The 25,304-nt window shown below is 40.6% G+C and overlaps 1 protein-coding gene across 8 annotated transcripts in view; it reads right to left on the bottom strand.

Moving 5' to 3' along the window:
* THSD7A (thrombospondin type 1 domain containing 7A) overlaps positions 1-25,304 on the bottom strand; it is a 522,569-nt gene that overhangs the window by 139,099 nt on the left and 358,166 nt on the right. For all 8 annotated transcript variants that reach the window (XR_006289020.1, XM_043541145.1, XM_037890601.2 and 5 more), the window contains 2 exons: positions 24,089-24,244; positions 18,050-18,253 (listed from right to left, as the gene is read on the bottom strand). Coding sequence is in view for 7 of the 8 variants with exons in the window: in XM_043541145.1 (XP_043397080.1) it covers positions 18,050-18,253; positions 24,089-24,244 (360 nt within the window). In the remaining variant the exon portion in view is untranslated. The remainder of the gene's footprint in view (positions 1-18,049; positions 18,254-24,088; positions 24,245-25,304) is intronic.

Below are 25,304 nucleotides of genomic sequence, written 5' to 3'. Positions count from 1 at the left end.
TATTGATCATAACCAAGCACAGTTGCCTTCTACAATCAAATAAACCAATCACATGCCATCTTGGTTAAAAAAGAAAAAGAAAGTTTGATGACAGTTCCATTGAGAATAAAATCAATTGTAGGCATGGGACTAAGTCAGATCAATTTATCAGGCCAAAAGGCCACTTTTAAACAGAATGAGGTGAGGAAAGATAAAGTGCTGATGGTGCTATAAGGAAACAAAAGACACAGTGCTGCTCCAAAGTAGCAGTTAGAAACCTATCACTTGAAAATTTCTAATGTATTTATAAAAATGTTTGGCAAAAACACTAATAAATTATTTTGTAAGGTACCTCAAATTCTGATGCAAGAGATTTAGACAATATCCCAGTGACAACAGGTTTAGCCAAACCAAAATACTCTACAGAATTTCTCTGAGAAAAATATATTAAAGAATATTCTAGAGATAGACTTACTCCAATTAGTTTCTATAAAATGTTATAGAAATTCCATAAAGTTTAACAGAGATTGCATAAAACTTGCTTTGACCAAAATTAGGAAAATTCTTACATAATTTTGAAAAATAGGAACTATGCCATACATATTTTATAGACCATTCCTTTGAAAATGCAATCTGTTTTTTTAATTTGATGGAGGACTATAACCATATTATTTTTTCATTACTGGGCATTCACCTAGCTTTTAAATCCATCAGATACAGGCAACCAGAGCAGCTGCAGGCACAAAAAACTTTCACATGCCTCTTTACTGTAACTATTGACTGGGTGCAAGGTTTTTTCCCTACAATAAACCGCAAATCCCTCACATAAGTGGGATAACAGAATCAAGGAAAGGCCATGGAGTGTCACTGAATTTAAACCAGTCTGAACTAATTCTTAGGGACGCGCATGAAGTCTGATATTTGAATTTGAACTAGATTTGGATTCAGGATCTTGATAGTCAGAATTATTCAGATTTGAGGAAAAACATATAAAGGAAAAAATAGGGAAGATCAGAACAAAGGTGGCCATTGGAGAACAGTTCCCAAAATGCTGGTAGTATTCCACTAATTTCTACAGCTTATGTTTTCAATTGAGTGCCTAAAGTTAGGCTCTTAAATCCACATTTAGGCAGCTGTCTAAAAATGGCCTGATTTTGCAGATATGCTGATCTTCCATAATTCTCACTGACTTCAAGGGGAGCTCCAGATGCTCATGCTCAAATAAATTGGTTAGTCTCTAAGGTGCCACAAGTCCTCCTTTTCTTTTTGCGAATACAGACTAACATGGCTGTTACTCTGAAACCAGATGCTCAGTACCTTTGAAAACTATTTCTACTTTGGTACCTAAATATGAATTTAGGATCCTAACATTAGGCACCCTAATTTGAACATTTTGGCCTAAATTCTTGTGCCAAGGACTGGATTCACAAAAGGCCTTAGGTTTCTAACAGCTACTTTAGGCATCAAAATCCAACATTGGGCCTCACATTTCTCAAACTGGGGTCCCCAAAGGACTCCATGGACTCCGCTGATCAACTCAACACCTCACCCTCCCTCTATCTCTGGGAGGCTACTGAAGCCAAACCAGGAGATTTTAGGCACTAAAACTCCAACTGCACAGTGGGGTTAAGGCAGGCTCCCTGCCTGTCCTGGCCCCACACCGCTCCCAGAAGTGGCCAGCACATCCCTGCGGGCCCAAGGGTGGGGCAGAGTCTCTCTCTGCACTGCCCACACTCCGAGCACTGACTCCGCAGCTTCCATTGGCCTGGAACTGTGGCCAATGGGAGCTGCAGAGACAGTGCCTGCGGGCAGGGGCAGCATGTGTAGATCCCCTGACCCATCACCTAGGAGCCGCTGCCCAAGAGATGTGCCGGTTGCTTTTGGGAGCCACCCAAGGTAAGCACCACCTGGCCAGAGCTCGCATCCCTCACCCCTCCTTCATCCAAACTCCCTCCCAGAGCCCACACCCCCTCCCGCATCCAACCCCCCGCTCCAGCCCAGAGCCTACACCCAAATTCCCTCCCAGAGCCCACATCCCACACCACCTCCTGCACTTCAACCCTCTGCCCCAGCCTGGAGAAGGCGAGTGAGGATGGGGGACAGTGAGCAACGATGGAGAGAGCAGGGGGGCGGCAAGAGGTGGGGCAGGGGTGGGGCCTTGGTGGAAAAGGTGGAGTGGGGGTGGGACTTGGGGCTGAGGCGGGGGCTTATGGGTCCCCCAAAAATTTAAATCAAAATGGGAGTCCTTGGGTTGCTAAAGTTTCAGAACCGCTGAAATAGAAGGAAATATAAATACATAGCACCAACATAAATCTCTCTCTGTCTGTACACATATTTTCCTCTGAATATACATAAATTATTCTCATTGCCTCCAATGAGAAAATATCACCCCTGAACTATTTAGCACAAGGTTTCAGAACTGATTAGTATTTAATTTAATTCACAAATGTATACATTTAAATATTATCTTTCTTGCATATATTTTGTATAAATTTGTACTTTAAGTACCCATTCTCGTTATTTCACTAACATCTGGAGAAAATAAGAATTAAAAGAGATTTAAAATGTACACCCAAAAGCAAGGAATTTCAGCCATAAGGCTGTAAATCCAGTTTTATAATCCATTCTTAAATCACGCTATTATGCTTTTTTCACTTGTTTTCACAATGGCATGATTTAAAGTGAAAATGGAAAGGTTGAAAAGCATCAAATTAACTACCTTTAAAAATGAAGGTTTTAAAGAATTCTCCACAATTGTTACTGTTTTTTATTTGTATTAGGATGGAGCCTAGAAGCCCCCACTTAGAACCAGGTCCCCATTTTGGTGGGTGCTGCACAATCATAGAACTAAAGGTGGTCCTTGCCTCAATCAGGAAATACTGATCAGCTCTGCCTAAAACAAGCATGACCTGCAAATGTGGGTTATCCCACCAAAAACATATGCAGGAGTGTCCATAATGGGAACTTCACAGCTAAACTATTTGTGCTTTGGTAGAAAAGTAAAAAATATTGGTGCTTTACCCCCCAAAACCATAGAAGTCCTAGGCCAGTGCAAATACATCCAGTTCTCTCTGCAGAGCCATGTGATCGAGAGCCCCCACCCTCTATTTTTTTGAAAAGCACATACTTAATGCTTGAGACGAGGTAACCGACTCCCCACCCAGGATTTGTGACCCTGCAGTCAAAGATGGGACAATATTCTAAACTTCATTATATACTTTCTCAACATTAATTCTGCATATAGGCAAAAAGCATATTCTTAATTAACTGCAACTCTGTCTCCAAAAGCATTTGATAAATTAGAAGCAAAGGTTCACTACACTGGGATCCATAATTGATTGCAGTGGTTCCCAAACTTTTTACTAAGGTAACCCACTAACTGCATGTTATCTTTTTTTTGCAACCCATCCAGGGTCCAAATTCAAGGAGGGTGTCCAGAATCATAGGCCAGTGTCCTCTTCCTCCTCTGCTTTTGTCTCCTCCTCACCTTGCTGAGGGGGCACTGACCACCCACACCACCACCTTCCACCCAGCACCACAATCCTAGTCCCAGGATCACAATCCTAGTCCCAGCATCAGTGCAGAGGGGAAGTTTAGAGAGCGAGTCACAGTGGTGGCTCCTATCCCATGGGGCTGAGCTAGGCTACTCGCTCCAGGCACTGCAGCCTGGCACTCGGGGTCACAGCACCACTCAGGTCATGATAGAGGGGTGGCCAGGCCAAACCTGAGTGGTGTTGCGACCCCATGCACTAGATTGCAAATTCCAGAATGGGGAGCCAAGACTAGCCCCATGGCACAGGAGCCGCATGGTGGGGGAGTTCAGTCTCCAACATTCCTCTGCCCCACTCCCTGAGGATTCCCCTCCATACCATGTCTACAATCCATCTAGAACCTTCTTGGACAAAACACTGATTTATTGCATCACCCAGATGTAGTTTTAATTAATTAATTAATTGATTATTTTTTAACAGAAATCAATGCATTACTCTTCCAGATCAACTGGGAGGTGATGAGACACACAGTGATGTGTTTTAAATCAGTCCACCAAAAGAAACTATATTATGGCATACAAATGCAAAGGCATCCATTCTGATCCAGGTTTTACTGAGGATGTTCACTCTCCTAATGCTAAGCTGAAAAACATGAAGAAGAATTGGATTGACTGAATTAAAAAGGATCTTTAATCAGCATAAAAATAATCAAATTTTAATCTGTTTTGTATCAGTTTTATAATCATGAAGCTTAAAACAGCACTGTCCACTGAATGATGTTAAAGAATTACTACAATCCTGACATGGAAGATAATATATATAGCAAACCTTGTTACCTACAAATGCTTTCACAATCCAGTACTATGAAATTTTTATTGCCATTTGTTATCATATTTAAGAGCTTACAAAATACTATATTTTTCAATCAATGCTTCCAGTAACAAATCCTTATTTACACCAAATGTCCCAAAGAGATGGTCAATAATTCCGTGTGGGTAGATAAATTAAGGATTTGGTTACAACTATCATGTCCTATGTGTTTTACTTTAAAGAACCCAACCAAAGAATGCTTCTGCAGCATTCTGTATTAATGCAACATGGCGGTCAGCCAAAAGCTGTCAGCCAGAAGAGAATGTTCTTAATCAATTCCTTAATGATTTTACCAAGGAAATTTATCTCAAGAAACAATGACTAATGTGCAAATAATCTCAGTTCCTGTAAGTAGTACATGGTTTGCTGAAGGCAATTGTCATTAGTTCCTGTAGTTTTCTATAGTTTGATTGGAGACAGTGGGCCAGGTTCTGATATGAGGTCACTTATGCTAGTATAGAAAAAACTCAGTAATTCTGTGTAATTGAGCTCTGAATCTGACCCAGGACAACTTTTTCAAAATGACAACTGAAATTTCTATGAGAGAGATATTTTCTTCTTTCTTCTTTTCTTTTTAAATAACCAGCATGAACAAAACCACACATTGCTTATTTTTTCATTCTATAATGCTGGGCCAATGTGTATAATTGTCTGAATGACTAAATGTAAAAGAAACAGTCTTCATACACTTAACAAAGCTTCTGCCTTTTTTACTATTATTCCCCATTATGGACCTGAACCAATGCTCATCGAAATTAGTGGGAGTCCTCCCCCTGATTTCATTGGGATTTGGATCAGGCCCTAAATGTACAGGAGGTAAAAAGTTTCAAACCAGTAGAAATATTTTAATTGCAATCATTATAATACCACTTACATACAAAAAACGTTAATGGATACCATAAAGAAGCCTTTTACATCCCTTTAAAAGAAAACTAACTGGAAATGGTACAAAGCCTAATGGTAACAGATTCAGACAAAATGAGGAAATCAGTCATTAGTAAAAATAAAATGACAGTAAAATGAAAATTTAAGACTGTGTGTGTCTTATCTTACTATCAAAGAAAGTACCATACAATGCCATGAATAGAAACTAAGTACATCTAAGAAATCATTACATAAAAAAGTGGATCTACAGAGTAAAATAAGAAAAAATGTTTAAATATTTAGAATTGTCATGTAGTTTAGGGTCATGCCTTCTATTCCTCATGACATGTATATGTGGATGGATGATGACTGTGATGTCTTTAAGAATGTGGTCACAGTTCTTGACATTAGGATATACTATTGTCATTGGTGGTCTGATCCTGCATGCGTTGGTCTGCCTACACTCCCATTAATCTCAATGATACACGCATGGTATCAGGAATAGTACACATAACCATCAGCTACATAAGCATCAACCTCTACCCATGCAGCTGAAGGAACACTTCTGCTACTTCAATCAGTCGAAATTTACATTTACACTAAGGTCCACATTGCTGCCTTAGCTTTCCTCTCTAAGGCCTGACAGCTCTGATGTTTGGATGGAGAAGGGACAAGGATATGGGGCCTTGCCTTCTCCTTATCCCCTGCCAGGTGACTATAACCCAATAATCTGAACCTGTACAAGGTCCATGGAGAATCTGCCCTTAAAAAGTGAGACCTATTCCATCAAGTACAGCACATTTGTAGAAAATGATGCCTATATATTTAAAAGAATTTAGATCAATAGTTTATTCACAGAACTTCTGTAACTGTCCTTGATGTACTGTTTTATGGTATGGTTAAATTAACCTGAGTTCAAATATAAGTACAGTCAAAATTCCTTCATATTACAGTTGTATACATAAATAACTGAGCAAATGGAATTTGATAGGGTAATTCTGCAGACGCATATAATAGGATACTAAACTTTTCACCTCTAGTTCACTTGTAAGGTCTCGCTTATATCAGTTTTAATTGAAAGTGGTCTGGGTAAAATAAGCAGGCAATTTCAGTCAGTGGCAGGAGCACACCACAGGTTCCCATCACCACAGGTTCACAGGCAGGCAGTTTCAGCAGAAACTCCAAGGACTGAATGGGCACAATGAATACACTGCTCTTTTTCTACTATTTGGATTTATCTATGCTAGGAAATTTTGTAGCCATTTTTCAGCAGTGGGGCCAGCAATGATGGAAACTCTAGAAAAGACCTACAGGGTTTGACAACATGATGGTAAAACTGCTCATGCCATATTTACACTAGAATTTACGCCATTAATAGCACTGGTGCATCTGCACTTGTACCAAAAAACGCTTAGCAATTTTTCTAGTGTAGACAAAGCTTTTGGAGGCTAAAGAAACATTTGATGGAAAAGGTTGTACTGACCGTGCTGTGCCTGATCTGTGCATAAATATAGAGGAATTCACTTTACATCACTGTCAAACTAGTACTTAACAATGGCATTAAATCCAGTTAAAATTAAATGCATATCTATTTTAAGAACAAAAAAGCTTATCTACAATACTATTTAATCTCTGCACACAAGTTTAACATTTAAGTAACTTTGCTATTCACAAAGGTTAATCTCCAGCACAGAAAATTCTTCACCCATCACCACAGACATCTAGAAAAATAATCCATATGAGATAAAATTTTTGATCAGTCCTGATCTAATTTTGCTGCTCTTGCATGAGAGAACAGTTTTTCTGAAGCAACTCCTTTATAAGAAGCACTGATATAAAGTCTGAGAAGCCAAGATAAATATTTTGAAAGGTTCCTTGTGACAGAAAAGGGCTGAAGTTCCATTTTTATAACATAATACATCAAAGTTCGTTATAATCCACACAATGACAATCTGGAGTAGTGATTGTAAGATTTTTACAGCCTGAATGAAAATGTTGATTACTGCAATCCACTGTGGAAAGAGAAGGACAATCACAGGCCTCCAGTGGTAACACCAAAGGACAATCTATTGTCTTGTATTGTCTCAAAGGCTGTAATGATTTCTATCTTTGCAAAAAATGGAATAAACTCATCCTAATTATATGTAACACCCCCACAAACACTGCTATTTGCTTCTAATTGTAAAATAAGAGCCCTCAAGTTGAAACATGATATCCCAGCTAATTGTATTTCATACACATCTAATGATGCAAGAACCAACAAAAAGAGAAGATACTGATTTGTTTTATGGTATTGCTTATGATAAAACAATGAACTTACCATGCAACACATATTCTTAAATCTAAAATATCAGCTTCTTTCACTGTGTAATGCAGAAGCCTAAGGAGAAATACATTTACATTTTAAAGTACTTAAGCCCCTTTGACCAATTCTTCTGTTGCAGAGGTTGATTTAACCTTTGGCTGTTTACTTTGAGTTTATTGCATTCAGCTTTAGACAGGGAAAGCTGGATGGAAATCATTAAAGAAGAGAAAGAATTCTTAAGCAAAAGGTTTTGTTTAGTTTTGGTTCCAGGTTGAAAACTTTGACATTGATTTAATATTTTTCCTAACGTCATTTCTTCTCCATTGTGTCATTCACAGCTGCAAAGTTTTCTAAAACTCAGTGTGCACTTTTTAGGCTACATAAGAGCGAGGTAGCTAATTTGCATACAACCATGAACTTCCACTGATCGTCAATACACACTTCCCGAAGCGGTGTGGGAAGATGTGTAGGACATGGAGCTGGTTCTAGACGCATCCACAGGGCCTATTTGTGGGGGGAGGGGGATAGTGGGGTGATGAGTGGGAGCTGCCTGGAAGTCTCTGGGTAGGTGGAGGCAGGGATTTCCCCTGGGGTGTACACCCACCCTGAATTTCCCCACCCCCCAGTTTTGTGAACTAGTTACGTGCAGTGTTGCCTGTTTGGAAATTTGAATTGAAATTGAAACAGTAATACACACTTTAAAAGCATATACAGTGTATGATAAAATACGTGTATCTGAAAAAGTATAATAGATTTGAAAAGTATAAACATAGACTAGCTTCCTTATACAGCTGTTGTTTTTTATGACAATGTCAGTGCATTCATTTCAATGATGTTGGCCAACCTAATAATTTCACATATGATTTGTAAACAAAGTCTAAATGAGCTCTCCCTGACAGCTGTAGTGATGATCTAAGGGCTGTGGGGAAAGGCTTCAGGATCAGATTGTATTTACATTCACACTTAATCTACCTAGGTATCCACCAAACAGAGCTGCATTGCCCAGGTGATAGATTTTGGCTGGGGCTGGGTTACAAATCACTTGAATGTGGGGAGAGGGCGGGTAATGAAATGTTGTTCTTATTGTATGGGTAAAGGGCAGTAGAACTGTACTTAACCTGTGCTGATTGAGGGCATCAAGAGAGAGGGTGGGGACAGGTGTTTTGTTTGATGGTCTGCCTGAGTCACAAGTACTATTTGATCTGCCCCCTCCACTGTTTAAAGACAGAGCTGATTAGGCTTCATAGATAATCTTTTGTTTTGTTAAGTGACCACTACAGCTGAAATCAGGTCTAAGTGCTTAGACCTGCTGTGGGGACAGTGTTTCTGTGGAAGAGACGGCCTAACCTGCACTAGCAGCAAGGTTCCCCCCCTGAGAGCTCAGCTGAAATCACTGAGAGCCAGTGGAACCTCAGAAGACCAACGAGCAGAGGTCACAGTGGCAGGTGGCAGCAGAAGGTGACGGCGCAGGGCCATTGGCAACAGAGTGATGGAGTGAACAGTGGCACAATGAACAGCAGTGGCCAGAGCGAACAGTGAGCAGCTGGAGGAATGAGCAAGGTGCCTTCTTGCCCCCCACCTGGGAGGTGAACTCATGTGAAAGCACCTCTGAACTCTGAGTCTCCACTGACCAAGGACAACACCAGTGAGTGTTAATGAGGTTGTTAAGAATGCTGGAGACACAACACAGTTCATGCGAACAAACATCGATGTGGCATCATACTTTCTATTTAAGCAAGAAATACCACACACTACAAACTGGAGGCCAATGTTAAGTGCACTGTCACTTGTTCATCCTGAAGTTGAACACTGGTTCTGAATAAGACCAGCAAATACTCACTATCTTTCTGCAAGAAACTCAGCTGACTGGCTAGAAGCATGTGGTGCAACAGTGAAAGACTCAACAGTTGAAAAAATGAAGAACTCTCTCACCACAAATAAAAAATTGCATTCATGGATGATGAATGCACTGATGCAAATGGGCATCAAGTATTAAGTCATTATGTATGTTATCTTGATGTCAGTGGTAGGCCAGTAGATACATTTCTAGATGGTCATGTTATAGAAGACACATTGTCTGCATCTGTGACAACCCACATCTTAGAAGAGTTAAATGCTTGTCAATTGGACCTCAAACAGATGGCTGCTTGTGGATTTGATGGAACTGCAAACTTCTCGAGAAGACATGGTGGAGTACAAGCTTTGCTCAGAGAAAAACGTAACCCTAATCTCTCCTATACACACTGCAGAGGCCATCTACTCCAACTAGCGCTAATTGGAGCTGCAGACTCTTCAAAAGACATTAAAAAAGCTATAAATTTAATGTCTTCATTATATTCTTTTTTCAGCAAGAGTCCCAAAAGACTGAATATCTTGGAAAATATAGAAGATAAACTGGGACTGAAGTTCAAATTAGTCCAACCTGGGAATACCCTCTGGCTTGCTCATGAGCGATCCTTGGTCGTTGTCTTAAAATTACTCCAGCCATTATTACTGGCTTTGGAAAGTATCTACCAAGATGGGATGGATCTAAGTAGTGAGGCTGGTGGATTAATTTTGCTACTACTTCAGAGAAGACTATTGCCATTCTCTCCCTTGTAAGTCTACTGCTGAAACCACTTAGGTCATTAAACAATGCCATCCAGGCATCTGCTACAACAGTAGTAAATCTTTGTCCAGCAATAGAAGCTACATTTGGATCAATCAGAGAGCTATCCATTGAAAAAGTACTGGAAGAAGCAAAGACTTCAGTCCAGAAGTTGAGTAATGAAGGCATTTATATTGAATCCTTAAGTGAAGAGACAAGAAGTGTTTGTTAAGACAACTGAAAAAGTACACAGGCTTGATTCTTAAAGATCTACAACAGCGACTTATAGATTCTACTCAACTTCTACATAGCTTTTACAGATGCCTGTCCTATAAAACACTGACAGTTGAGTGGAGTGAGGCACTACCAGCAATGGGGCTACTATGTACTCCGGACAGAATAGAAAATTTGAACACAGAGTGGAATATCATACGACGAATGAATGAAGATTTGACTTGAACTTCTTTTTTATCATCACCAGTAGCTTGACTCAATCTTTCCTGGATGAAAGAAGTAGGAATTCATCTCTTGTTACTCCCAGTCACAACAGCTACTGTTGAGTGTTCTTTTGCCTTGATTGAATAGAATTTTGTGTTCTGAAAGAAGTCGCCTTCTGCCTGATCATGTGAATGAGCTAGTGAGCACATCAATTGAAGGAATGGAAGTATCGGACACACGAGAAGCCATCAAAGATGAACACATTGTATTCAAGAAGTTCATTAACAGATTTGTGCAAAATTATAACAAGAAACCAAGAAGGATGAAGATGTAGTGCTTCATAGAAGGCTTGAGTAGCCAACTTTAATTTTTGTGATGATTTTAAAACGAGTTAAATCTAATTAAATGGTCATGAAACATGTTTCAGTTTTTACTATGGTGCCATAGAGCCACCTTCACCCTCACTGTCTTACCCCTCATCAGCCCTGACACCCTCCCCCGCCCCGTAAGTTTGAATACCCCCCACCTAATTTCAATTTCTGGGGAAAACACTGGGTGGAGGTGCTGGGGGAGGGCAGAAGGAGGGGGAGTGTATCTACAGGCTGCTTGGGGCGGCAGGATGGGGGATGACTAGGAGAGGCTTGGTCCAGCAGTGGGCCTTCTGTTATTGCCTCCACTTGTTGCTGTTGCTGCCATTGTTCTTCCCCTACCATTCTACCAGAAAGGGAGGTAGAGAGGCTGCTTGCATAGCAGGCACCACAGCAGCCAGTGGTGGCCAGGAGGAGCAGCTGCAAGCAATTTCTGGAACACACCTGAACGCACAACATTTCAGCAGGATGCAGGCTGCATTACAGATCCACTTGTGAGAATATCACAGGAGATGCATGATACTTGACAGTGTTGGTTATTATATCATGCTGCTTTACTGTAGTCATACAATTCACAATAAATGTACAAAATTAAACTAATTCTCAGGACCCAAGTGATTTAGTGTGTCTTGGTGGAAAAACATCGTTAAAGCATGTTTAGCATGAGCATGGCTACTACTGAAGTCTGAGGGAAATAGTCATAAAATTTCAATTAAATAAAATAGGCATCAGCACAGACATTACAATTAACCCTTACCAGGAGAGCAACATACAGCATATAAGAGGAATCAGAAACACATGGCAAAGAGATAGTTCCGAACAGCTGTTACCTAGGCAGAAGAATGTCAGTGCTGGGGTACAATAACTGGGGAAATCTCCAAAGTAGCCCAGCATGGTAGCATTTAATTTCAGAAAGGGGAAGTACACAAATGAGGAAGTTAGTTAAACAGAAATTAAAAAGTACAGTGCCAAAAGTGAAATCTCTGTAAGCTTCATGGAAACTTTCTAAAGACACCATAATAGAGGCTCAATTTAAATGTATACCACAAATTAAAAAAACATAGTAAGAGAACCAAAAACAAAGTGCAGCCATGTCTAAACAATAAAATAAAAGAAATAGTTAGAGACAAAAAGGCATCCTTTAAAAAGTGGAAGTGAAATCCTAGTGAGGAAAATAGAAAGGAGCATAAACTCTGGCAAGTGAAGCGTAAAAATATAATTAGGAAGGCCAAAAAAGAATTTGAAGAACAGCTAACCAAAGACTCAAAAAGTAATAGCAAACATTTTTTTTAAGCACATCAGAAGCAGCAAACCTGCTAAACAACCAATGGGGCCACTGTTCGATCGAGATGCTAAAGGACCACTCACGGACAATAAGGCCATTGCGGAGAAACTAAATTAATTCTTTGCATCAGTCTTCATGGCTGAGAATGTGAGGGAGATTCCCAAATCTGAGCCATTCTTTTTAGGTGACAAATCTGAGGAACCCCAGATTGAGGTGTCAGTGGAGAGGGTTTGGGAACAAACTGATAAAGTAAACAGTAATAAGTCACCAGGATCAGATGGTATTCACCCAAAAGTTCTGAAGGAACTCAAATGTGAAATTGCAGAACTACTAACTGTGGCATGTAACCTATCATTTCAATCAGTCTCTGTACCAGATGACTGGAGGATAGCTAATGTGACGCCAGTTTTTTAAAAGGGTTCCAGAGGTGATTCCAGCAATCATAGACCAGTAAGCCTAACTTCCATAACAGGCAAATTGGTTAAACATATAGTAAAGAATAAAATTATCAGACACATAGATGAATACGATTTGTTGGGGGAAGAAACTACATGGTTTTTGTAAAGGAAAATCATGCCTCACTAATCTATTAGAATTCTTTGAAGGGGTCAACAAACATGTGGACAAGGGTGAGCCAATGGATATGTTGTACTTAGGTTTTCAGAAAGCCTTTCCCAAGATCCATCACGAAAAGCTCTGAAGTAAAGTAAGCTGTCGTGGGATAAGAGGGAAGGTCCTCTCGTGGATCAGTAACTGGTTAAAACATAGGAAACATATGGTAGGAATAAATTATTGGTTCTCAGAGTGGAGACAGGTAAATAGTGGCGTCCCCCAGAGGTCTGTACTGGGACCAGTCCTATTCAACATATTCATAAATGATCTGGAAAAAGAGGTTAACAATAAGGTGGCAAATTTGCAGATGATATAAAACTGCTCAAGATAGTTAAGTCCAAAACAGACTGCAAAGAGTTACAAAGGGATTTCACAAAACTGGGCAGATGAAATTCAGTGTTGATAAATGCAAAGAAATGCACATTGAAAAACATAATCCCAACTATACGTATAAAATGATGGGGTCTAAATTAGCTGTTACCATTCAAGAGAAGTTCTTAGAGTCATTGTGGATAGTCCTCTGAAAACATTCTTTCAATGTGCAGCGGCAGTCAAAAAAGCTAACAAAAAGTTGGGAATCATTAGGAAAGGGATAGATAATAAGACAGAAAACATATTGCCTCTGTATAAATCCATGGTATGCCTACATCTTGAATATTCCATGCAGATGTGGTTGCCCCATCTCAAAAAGGATATATTGTAAGTGAAAAAGGTACAAAAATTGGCATCAAAATGATTAGGGGGATGGAACAGCTTCTGTATGAGGAGAGTTTAATAAGACTGGGACTTTTCAGCTTGGAAAAGAGATGGCTAAGAGGAGATATGGATTGAGGTCTATAAAATCATGACTGGTGTGGAGAAAGTAAATAAAGAAGTGTTATTTACTCCTCATAACACAAGAACTGGGGCTTACCAAATGAAATTAATAGGCAGCAGGTTTAAAACAAACAAAAGTATTTCTTCGCACAATGCACAGTCAACCTGTAGAACACCTTGCCAGAGGATGTTGTGAAGGCCAAGACACTAACAGGGTTCAAAAAAGAACTAGATAAGTTCATGGAGGATATGCCCATCAATGGCTATTAGCCAGGATGGGTTGGAATGGTGTCCCTAGCCTCTGTTTGCCAGAAGCTGGGAATGGGCAACAGGGGATGGATCACCTGTTCTGTTCATTCCCTCTGGGGCACCTGACATTGGCCCCTGTCAGAGGACAGGATACTGCACTAGATGGACCTTTGGTCTGACCCAGTATAGCCGTTCTTATGGTAAGCTTTCCATCAGGGCTGCTCTTAAAGACATGCAGTGCAAACGATGGCTTGGATCCCTTCACCATTGGTGGCACAGCTGCAATTTCCTGGCTAGCCCTATGCTTTCTTACAAGCAGCAGAACTTGAGGAGAAAAATTCTCACTGTGGAAACGTGAGGCTTCGCTCTAGGTTTTAACTCCTGGTTGCCATCTTTCCTGGTGCTAAAGATTGCATACAGTGTAAAATGTGTGTAAACTTGGATGCCACTATGGGTGTTAATTAGAGCTGTTGGAAATATCCATTAACTTTCTGGGGCCCATTTCAGATGTACTACAAGTCATATTTCTAATATTTTCCAAATTTTAAGTGGACTACTTTAATCCTTTTTTGAAAAATAAACTTTTTGACTTTGAAGAAAAAGTTTTCATTTTCAGAAACAAAATATTAAGAAAATAAGGGTTCTCATAATTTTGTCTGCTTGGTGGACTGGTTAGACAGGGTGAGAGAGACAGAAAGAGGAAGAAGGAAAAAAAGGGTAGAAACATTTGCTAAAACCAGATATTACCAGTGGAGATGGGGATTGCACATGTAAGCACTCCTTGGATCTATAGAAGAAAGGGGGTACATGGAGCAGGAGATAACTGCCAGTACCAAAGGAGAAGGAGCAAAAAAAGGGTAGAAACATTTGCTAAAACCAAATATTACCAGCGGAGATGGGGATTGCACATGTAAGCACTCCTTGGATCTACAGAAGAAAGGGGGTATGTGGAGCAGGAGAGAACTGCCAGTACCAAAGGAGAAGGAGCAGCAATAACAGAAGTGCAGGAAGAGCAGAGCTGGAGGAATTAACTTGTAAACAGTATGCAAAGTTCTGGGGAAGCCACATATTGTTACCTGCCACCTCTGCAGGTGATGACGCAGGGACATGGCTCCTGCGGAGTCACCCTCAGCAACAGTGCCAAGTTTAAAGTTCCCCAGCTCTGGCTCAGGTCCCTCCCGATAAACAAGAGGAGTAGCAGCTACTGCATCCACCTCCTGATTCCTCAACCACACCTGTATCTGCATCATGGAGGAGCTCACCTCAGAGAAGGTGAGCAGGCCTGTCAGGAGGAAAGGATGGCCACTGAGCAGCTGAAGGTGGCCTTGAAGGAGAGGAAGACGGCAGTGACAGAGAAAAACAGAGTGGTGGCCAAGTAGGAGAAGAACCTGGTTACCAGGGAGCAGGAGTCCTTCCAATGGATAGCAAGATGTAGGGCCACCCTTTCTCCTCTGGATTCTCCAGGATTCTCTTCTACAGCATCAGCCCTGTCACTGAGCCTCATACAGGAAGCAGATGTTATTGATCATGAGGACAGTAGAAAGAAGGAGATCTGTTCCTCCACCACCTCCTTTTCTTCCTCTTTTGAGGAGGAAACTTCTGGGAGGTGAAGGTGGTGAATAATGTAGTAAAATGAAGTAACTAGATGATTTAAGAATCTCTCTTGTGTACTGTGTCTTATTTATAGGTTTTTAAAAAAAAAATTGAAAAAAAGAGTTTGAATGACCATAGGCTGTCGTTATAACACTACATTTACATTTATTTAGTGACATCATACCATCTTAGACCATTTCCAGCAGCTGGCCGGTATTGACCTGCTACAGTCAAGTATCCCTCATAGAAACTCCTTCTCCTCTTCTGACATGGAATATGTTTGACTTTGTGCATCTGGCTGTTTCTGTGGAACACCCACATCTACTGGAAGAAGCAGGCACCACCGCTTATCTGTAGAAGCATTCTCAGCTGGACACATACTGTCTGTACTCTGGCAAACCTGAATGTGGTTGAAATGCGCACTAACACGCATTCTGTTGCACTTATTGTAAAGCTTGCAATGGGCCTCAAAACATACACACATTTGCTGGACATGATCCCATGGCCCACTACATTATTATTTAGTGATAACATGCTTTCACAAAGCTGTATTGCACAGCTGGCAAACATTACCCTGTGACAGCCAAGAAGGACCCCAAAAGCTTCTTCTCCCAATGCTTCCTCTTCACTTATTGAAATATACAATTTATATCTCTCCTTGGGACACACACAACTACAGTAATGAGCAATCACCACTCCCCTCACTCAGAAGCAGTGTCTGTGCCCACTATCCAGCCTCTATCACAGAGTCCAACACAGAAGTCAGACTACTCACTGGTAATAAGACAAATGCACTCACATCACAAACTATAGGTGTACGATATTTAGCAACAAACTAAGCTGATCAGCAAGAATTTAGAAAGGTTCAGAGAAAAACAACAGGGTTAATATCTGAAAAAAAAATAACCCCAAACCCTCCCAACTTAAATTCTGTCCTAAGTCCCTCACAAAGAGCCTGATCCAAAGCTCATTCAAGCCAGTAGAAGGACACTCATTGACTTCAGTGGCTTTTGGATCAACGTCAAACAGAGCAGAACCGCCTTCTCTGTAAAAGGTTAAGGTTAAGTGACTCAATTACTTGCTCCCAAATATATTATAGTTACAATCATCCAGTTAGGGGATAGGAAAAGTTACACTATTTAACGCATACTAAACTGATCAAAAGTTACAGAGTTGCAAACAAACTACCCTCTCCCCACAAAGAAAAGAAAAGAAAAACAAACAAACCTAAAATCCAGTAAAATTAAAACCAGGCTACTTTCTTTTTGTTTGCATATTCTACTGAATTTTGTTTGAAGAAAAGAAAACTTCAACATCAGAATTGTTAAGCAAAAATATTCATTTCTGACAAAAGGCCACTTTGCATCAGAAATTTTTTTCACACAAAAAATCTGAAACAGTTCTACTATTATTATCAAGTAAAGGCAGAAAGGGAATATCTTGGGGGAAGGAATGTTGCTGTGCAAGGAGGGTAAGATGTAAGTAATGTTTTTGTATCATTCTACATTGTTACTCTCATTCTGGGACATAAAAACCGTTAGGAACTAAACACACAGTTCTCTTAGCTATGTACACAAAAATAAAAGTTACACTTTAATTCTTAGTTTCCCCAAACTCAATTATGAAACAAAATCTAGAGCCAAAGCTCAAACCCAGATACAGAGTCTGTACAAGTAATCAACTCTAATTCCATGTGCCCAGTTTAATTATAAAACAACAGTTGGTGCAGCTGCTAAACACTTAGCAGGTGACCTCTCGGTTAATCCTATATATGGTATTTACAGGTCTCTGCTCTACTGTAGCCAGTACAATTATTTTTAACGTATATGCAGCTTTGAGTAGACTACATTACTAATAGAGAACAGACACTATCCCAACATTCACAGAAGAGCCTTTTGTAGATTAAAATATTTTTTAGGTGTCTAGCTTTCAAAGTGAGTTGTTAAGACAATGCTATGCAAAGTAATGTTTTTCTTTCTTTCATAAAAGATAATTGAATAATAGTGGTATTCTTCTTGCCTGCTGTAAGTTGTTATAGCTAGAAGGGCAAGCGAAGTGAGGCAGACTGATGCATGTCACAGGCTGTCAAACCAACTTCATAGCACACATCATACTTTGTTTTTTAATATAAAAAGACTATCGAGCTCCCAGATATTTCCAGTGGCAACGCACTTTACTTTGCTCACCCTTAATATTTATTTGCATTTGGACTCTGTGGGAAAAATTTATCAGTGGAATTACATCAGGAAATTCAATGAAGTTACGATGGGAAGAATTTATACTACTGGGCAATAACTCTCTGTCTTCCTGTTCATTTTTCATTTACTGTTTATTTTCAGCTTCCCTTTCTCAAGAGGCCACTCAAGAAGCTTTATCTGAAAAGATCTATGGAAAGAAGAGCCCAGTGCTACATCAGTTGGTGGCCACACCATACGTGGCCTATATAAAGCGCAATCAATACTACTCAAAAGGCTTTGTCTCAAAGATCGGCTAACTTGAGAGAAATAAGCAATGTTACATTTTCACTCTGAATCTGTCTCCTCAGAACAAGCAAGTGACTTAAACCATACATTTGTTGAGCAAACATCTTACCATCACTGTTGATACAGACAACCTCTGGAACTTGAGTGCCAGGCCCACACTGCTTCTCATTGTCTGGTATGCACTCTTCTAGTCTCACTATTCGCCAGTCATAGCAAGAAGGCTCCTCACATGGGATAGCTTCAAGCAGATGAGGGCAATTTCCTGTCCCTCCAGTAGGTTCATTTGTGATGGACCGCTTCCTTAATTTAAAACCTGAAGTTAGAGTAAAACCAAAAAGATAAAAAAAATAGTAATTCAATATAAAAGTTAAAATGAAAGCATTTGTATCTGCCAAAAGGTGAGTGAAGGGTTCTGTGTTTAAACGTATTTAAAGCAATAAAGGCAGCTGTGTTCTTTACATTCCTGAGATACTAGATGTCACCAACTGTAGGAAACAGTTCACTTAAATGAGGGCTTGGAATGTGTCATGGTTATGGGGCTAGCTGTGCTTTCGACCCCTTTTTGTCCCTTGGAGTACATCCCTTAGTGGCTTCCGGCACCTCACTCTGACTGGAACCATGTGGTCCAACCACTCCTTTTTAGGTTGGGTCTCTTGGCTAACCCCCACACACACCTTTTCCCAGCTTGTGTTAATTTAGTAGGCCCAACTGAGTTTGGTACCTGCAATCCTCCAGGAGCCCGCAACAATGGTTGATTAGTGACTCAAAGCAGCTTCTTCAAAACAAAGCATTTATTGTGTCACACAAAGGTACCAACCATGCAGAACAAAGGGTTACAACAACCAAGAGTCCTATATGCACATTTCATTTTACCTATACCTTACATCTTTCCTTTCAAGCATTTGTAAGTTCCCCTCAGCCCAACAAACCCCCATCTCCGGGTGCGAGCAAGAGACTGCGCTCCTCATAGCATGGTCTCTCTGTCTCCGTATGTCTCAGTCAGTCTGGGTGTCAGCATTAGACTGCTAACAACCCGCTCCCCCAGTTCTTTAGAACAACTTCATTAAGCTTCTACTATTCCCTTTTATCCTGGGTTTTTGTGTGCCCCCTGCCTCCAGACTGGCTGCATCTAGCCATTCTCCCAGTTAATGGTTTTCCCATTAATTTCTTAAGGATTCTTGGTATACTATATCATAGCACCTTATCTTTCTTGTTTCTTTTCTTGTTGGTTTCTCCCTTACAGCCTACTTTGATTTAAGTGTCCTCCTTCAGGCAGGATAACACCACAAAGGGCATATTATCTTTATCAAAAAATATTACCTATAACTCCCTCACTCTCCACAACATGTAAATCAAGAAGGAGACTGTTTTCAAATATGTTTATTTGTAAATGCTAATTCCATAAGATAATTTGGGTTCAACAAAGAGTTTTTTTAAATTTATCATGATTGTTTACTAATTAATTTAAAAACAATGTATTTCAGTTCATCTTTATATTTTCTAAGATTGCTTCTGCAGTTGTGCATGATTGTCCAAAAGAGGCTTAGAGATTCTGCAACAGAGGCCTCTGGTTTGGCAAAAAAAGTTCAGAGGAGTTTTCTACAAGTGCAGCTACTACAACACTGGAGGCAACTGACAATACAACCGGTGATTCTCTAACTACTGAAAGCCCATGACTGAAATATGTATTGAGGAGCCTGTTCCTACTTCTGACAGTGCACCACACTGGTAAGGAGATGTGGCCTCTCTGAAGGACTGAATCGACTTTGAGTTAGCAGGATGTCCAGTAAAAATAGCGAGAGCTGCCCGAGGAGGAAGAATCTCTGACAGAGAGCTAAGAGAGGAGGAAAAAGCAAAGAAGGAACAGTGGGGTAGGAAGAAAATGAAGCAGAGGGGGGGGAAGGACAGAGATGAGAAGAAACAGGAAGGGAAGATGGGACAATAATGGGAGGGAAAATTAAGAAGCAGAGATAGGAGGAGAAGGGGAAAGGAAAAGGCTGACAAAGGCACATATATGATTAGACGCAGGAGAAGAAAAAAGGGATGCAAACTGTAAAATAGGAAGAGGGGGAGATATGAATAGGTAAGAGAGGGAATGAGGGGTGAAGAGGAAAAAAGGGGGAAATATGGGAATAGGAGTGACACAGTGACAAAGGGGTGAGAAAAAGGTAGTGTTTGCTTTCCACTAATGAATTCATAACACTATAATGCACAAATATTTCAATCCAAGCAGCATATGCATCTAAGTGTTTCCTAAAGAAGCACATATGGAAAGTAATAAGTACAAGAGAACTGGTGAAGAGGAACCTAGGATTTACATGTTCACAATGTAATGCCTGGATTCCTCCCATCTCACTGTCAAGGTGCCTTTGCTTACTCCAGTGAAACATCTATTCCTGCTACCTAGTGAATTTATGTCAGTGGGAAGGAAAGGAGAAATCCCAGTCACATTCATGGGTGAATTTGCAAACAGTCCTGCATCTGACCACTGAATAGTACTAGAAATGGGTGTGATTAAGTGGAAGATCCAGGTTATTCTAAATCTGCAATGCTTGAGTTCCCTTATCATGATCTTTAAGTGCAGCTCTGCTTCTGACACTAACAGCAGGAAAGTTGGAGTCACATAGGGGTTAACTAGAGGAAAACAGAGTAAGACAAAAGTTGATTAGAAATATTGATATGGGAAATGAACACACTAAACAGCACATTGCTGCTTATGCTTGAACTAATATACACAATTAACTATCGTATAGGAAAACAAGATAGGCAAATATGAACATATGAGAGATACCTTCATATGTATAGCTGTTTACTATAGAAGGAACTGTAACACTTCTCTGAGTCTATGGCTGACCTATTCAGCTATTACAGATCAATTCAAGACACTAAAACAAATCACATGAGGTAGCAAATTACAGGTCTAGAAATGAGAAGTTTATCTCATGAGACTATAGCTCGATGGGAGAAGCATAAAATGACTTATATAGAAATTTTTTTTTTCAGATTTGACTTTAAACCTCACCCTAGCATAGAATCGTCAAAGATCAGATTTTTATCCGATTTCCCACTTGAGCATTATCCACACCAGGACAAACTGGGCAGAAATACTGCAATCCACATCCAAATTTGAAAATATATGGCAAAGATTTTGAAAATAAAACAAGCAGACTAAAAGGACAAATTGCCTTTCTCTATCCATCCCTAAATTGCAGCAGAAAAGTTAAATCACATCACACAAGACAAAAAGAGGAAGCTGAATTCCCTAGTGCCAGAGAAGCTGATTTGGGGCAGGTATTTTCCAAAAAGCACATACCACCATCCCCTCACTAAAATGGAGACAAAGTCATTTCAGGTTTTTTCTACACAACAGTAATCACTACGGATAAACTCAACCAACTCCAATCTCCAGCAGAGAAGCTGTGGGAAAGCAGATCACCATTTAGACACAACCTTTGCCTGCCCACACAACCCCTAGCCTGCCCACATAGCTAAATTTCATGGTCACATATAGTTTGATGAAACCCCATCATGTTCCCCAAATCTAGAATACAATAAAGATTGATTCAGAACAGCAGCAAGGAAATTCATCTCCACACTATGAGTACAGCCCTTCCAAATTCACAGTGCATTCTGGGCAGTTTTGTGGCCGGATGGTTTTAAAAGTAGTCAGCTTCACGATTTCAGATATTTACATACGAAATTTCACAGTGTTGTAACTGTGGGGAGTCCAAACCAAAATGGGTTCAAGGGGGGTTGCAAAGTTATTGTGTGTGGGGGATCCCAGGATTGCAACCCTCACTTTTGTGCTGCAGCCTCCAAGCTTCCTGCAACTAGAGGAGGTTCCCAGAGGTGGAGGTAGGTATGATCTCCCCCGTGCTGCTAGGAGTGCCCCAGCAAGGGCAGATTAAGGCAGGGGCCTCCCAATCAATTTGGGGGGCCCTGGAAAAATGGATACTTCAGCCCCAGAAGAAGCCCTGGGGGCAGAATCCCCAACCCAGTCACCCCAAGCCCTGGCAGAAGTTGGAGGGGCTGAAGCCCCAAGTCTGGGCTGTCCGGAGCCCAAGCTGGAGCAGTAATGGGCAGAAGTCCTGAGCCTGGCCGCCCAAACCACAGCTGCGGGGGACAGAAGCCCTAAACCCCAGCAGGAGGTGCTGGGGGAAGAAGCCCTGAGCCAGGAGTCATGGGGGCTTGTGGGGGGGGGGGAGCCCAGAACCGAGCTCTGGGGCTGCTGCAGTGCTGAAGTGAGGGTGAACCTCACTTCTGTGCTGCCTATGGAGGTGGATCTTCCTACCAAGAGCATCCGTGCAGGGGAAGGACAACTCTTGTCCCTCCCCAGTCTGGCCAGACTAGCAGCTAGGAGCCCCTGGCTCCCAGCAGCATGGGGAGATCAGATTTCATGGGGAAGGGCTTATTTCATGGTCCATAACACATTTTTCACGGCCGTGAAATTGGTAGGACCCTAACTATCAGTCCCGAGAGTAAACCCTATAATTACAATGTAGCTATACCAAACAATAAATAAGAGCTATGGAACAGACTGCAGCTCAGTTCATACAATCAGCTATTTGTAACAATTTCATGCTAAAACTATTGTACTATAGATGTCATTTATCTGCTGAATAACACCTACGTACCTATCAGGGAGGAAGGGATGGAGCTGTTCCCTAGAAAGGTTTGCACATTCTCCAGAAGTATTAAACCCCTTCCACTTACACAGAGCTAAGAGCCTGGTCTGCATCTGCCAATCTTACCATCCCTTAGATCTTCTCTGTGTTGAAACTTTGACAATATGCATTAGAATACATGGAAATTAAAGTGTAAGTTTCCTGATATCCATGTCTTCAGGTTAAAAAATGGCATAAAGTGAGCTGATAGCCTCAATGTATTTTTAGCAGGCAAGTGTCCAAATCAATCTGAAACACAGACATATCCACAAACACCTAGCAAACATTTGGATGGTATAAAATACATAAATAACAAACAGCAGCACTAAGAATAATAGGCAACCTCACTGTTAGCCTCAAAAGAGAGGTCCAGGAGTTTATGGACACGGAAACTGAATTGTTCTGTCACCCTTAAAAATGATCAAGGTTGAGTCACATACACCGGAGGCAGCATTGTTTAGCTTGTACTACCCGCCCTTTTGTTCTGTGTTTGTACAGTGCCTAGCACAACTGGGTGTTGGTCCGTGAATAGGACTCCTAAGTGATACAATAATATAAAGAAGTTCTACCACTATCTGTGCACAGACTGAAGTGATGCTGGTTGGAGAGAGAAAACAACCCTAAAATATGAGGATTAGGGCTGTCCCTTTAAGTGACTATGTGTGCCTGGCATTTGTTATGAGAGTTTGCAATCAAGAGGGTACAACTGGATTCTCTCTGGTGTTAGATGATCACACAGCAACAGCGACTCGAATTTCTTTTCTCATCTCTGGATGGGAGGTGGCAGTCTCTTGTTTGGATGTGGACCTTGATATTGTGATTCATGCCTTTGACACCTGGAGATCTGATTACTGCAATATGCATTGAATGGGCTACACTTTAAATACCCTTGGAAACTGAAATGGGCACAGAATACATCAGCGTGCCAGTTAAGCAGGGTCTGAAGGGTACTCTGCAAATGAAGCTTCTGCTCTAAGATTTGAACTGGTGGCCTAATGGTCTACTGGTCATTTTTTAAGGTGATCTTGACTTGTAATTCCCTGAATGGCTTGAGACATTCCTACTTCAGAGATTGCTGTTCTCTTGTTATGTGACACAGCCACAACTGTGATCTGGAGAGAGATTCATGCTGGATCCCCCTCAATTTAAGAGGAGGCACTCAACTTTGTAATTGTCCTGAAATAGCCCAGATCTGTTGACCTACAGAACTAGAAAGTCCATCTCTTTCCCAAGGCCTTTGGGGAGGAAGGAGAATGCTGAGAGGTGGTACTTATGGGTGGGTTTGTTTGGGTTTTTTTTTTTTTGGCTGGTTATTTTCTGATTTTTGGAGTCTGTTGCGCGCTCTCTCTTTCTGATATAAGTATGAATATGTCAGTATTGTCAAAGATCCCTAGAGTCTTGGAAATATTTTTTTCAAGTATTGTGTAAAAACTAAGTAAAATAAAATGTTTTTTGAAAAGGAGGAATTTAAAATGTGTACATACCCTTTTTGGCTTGCTGGTCTTCACAGCTTTCATAGGTGCACGGTCCCCAAGCTGACCAAGCGGACACTTCGCATTCTATTGGACAAGGGTTATGGCACAATTGGGTGGTGCTAGGTACAGGTCCCGTGCACAGTTTCCGATCCACAGGCTTGGAAGCTATATACAATAAAGATAACATATTTTTAACACTTGTATAATTCTTTGCTGCAAGTTGACACCACTACTTTTCAGTGAGAAAATCTTCTGTCTCATCATTTTAATCTGATGAAGTAAGGGTAAAACTACTCTCTTAAAAATAAATCTAATGAACTCACTGCATGGACTGAGTCAAATCAGATTATGTGGAATCAGGAAGATTCCACAAATATTGCAGTATTCTCTAGGACCTAGCTCTTGCAGTTAATGAATGGAGTATATTATTACAGTAGTTCTTCACATTGGCCCCCATGCAAATCAATGTTTTGCTCTCTTATTAAGTGCATCTTGACTGAACCATTGAACCAACCGAAGTGTAAATTTTCATTCACTTTATTGTATTGTAACTTCAAAGCCTAGTTATAATCACATAAATCCTAACCCTTCAACTGCAAACCAAATCAGAGATACTGATTTTAAATCACTGAAATATAATGATGACAGAGTCTATTTGCTTTCCTTTAACTCTAAAGCCCTTCCATACTCACAGAAAACTACCCGCCTATAGAAGTTGTGCAGTGGCAGCTTTAGTTGGTTCAAGGAAAACTGTATTTAACATGTATTCTGTGTACAGCTTTTAAATCTAGTACATAGGTATAATTGTTTTAATATATTACTTCCAGGAATGTGTAATCAGCCCACACGGAAGGTATGTGAGCAGGCAGAAACCCTGTTTCTTGTGGACCAGGGAACGCCCATACGAGAGCAGAACCACCCTGTTCTCCTACACTGAGAGCTAGGATGCAGCCTTCAGTACACTACTGTCCTCCCAGCACGTAGGCACAATGGGAGACCTCTCCTAGCATGTTGGATAACTGTATGCATCTGTCTCCAACCAACAAATGCATTACTTTATTGCAATCCACTTTTCTTTCATAAGATCTTTCATAATTCAGCTCCTCACAAAACACTTAAAACTAAGCACAGAATATAGATCAGCCATTCAGATTACCTCTGTCCAATTGACTAAAAAGATGTGATTCCCCAAAGTTAAACATCATGACTGATCCTCAGAACTGTG

The sequence above is a fragment of the Chelonia mydas genome, chromosome 2 (genome assembly GCF_015237465.2).
Source record: "Chelonia mydas isolate rCheMyd1 chromosome 2, rCheMyd1.pri.v2, whole genome shotgun sequence".
Taxonomy (NCBI): Eukaryota; Metazoa; Chordata; order Testudines; family Cheloniidae; genus Chelonia; species Chelonia mydas.
This window is presented reverse-complemented; position numbering and strand designations above follow the sequence as displayed.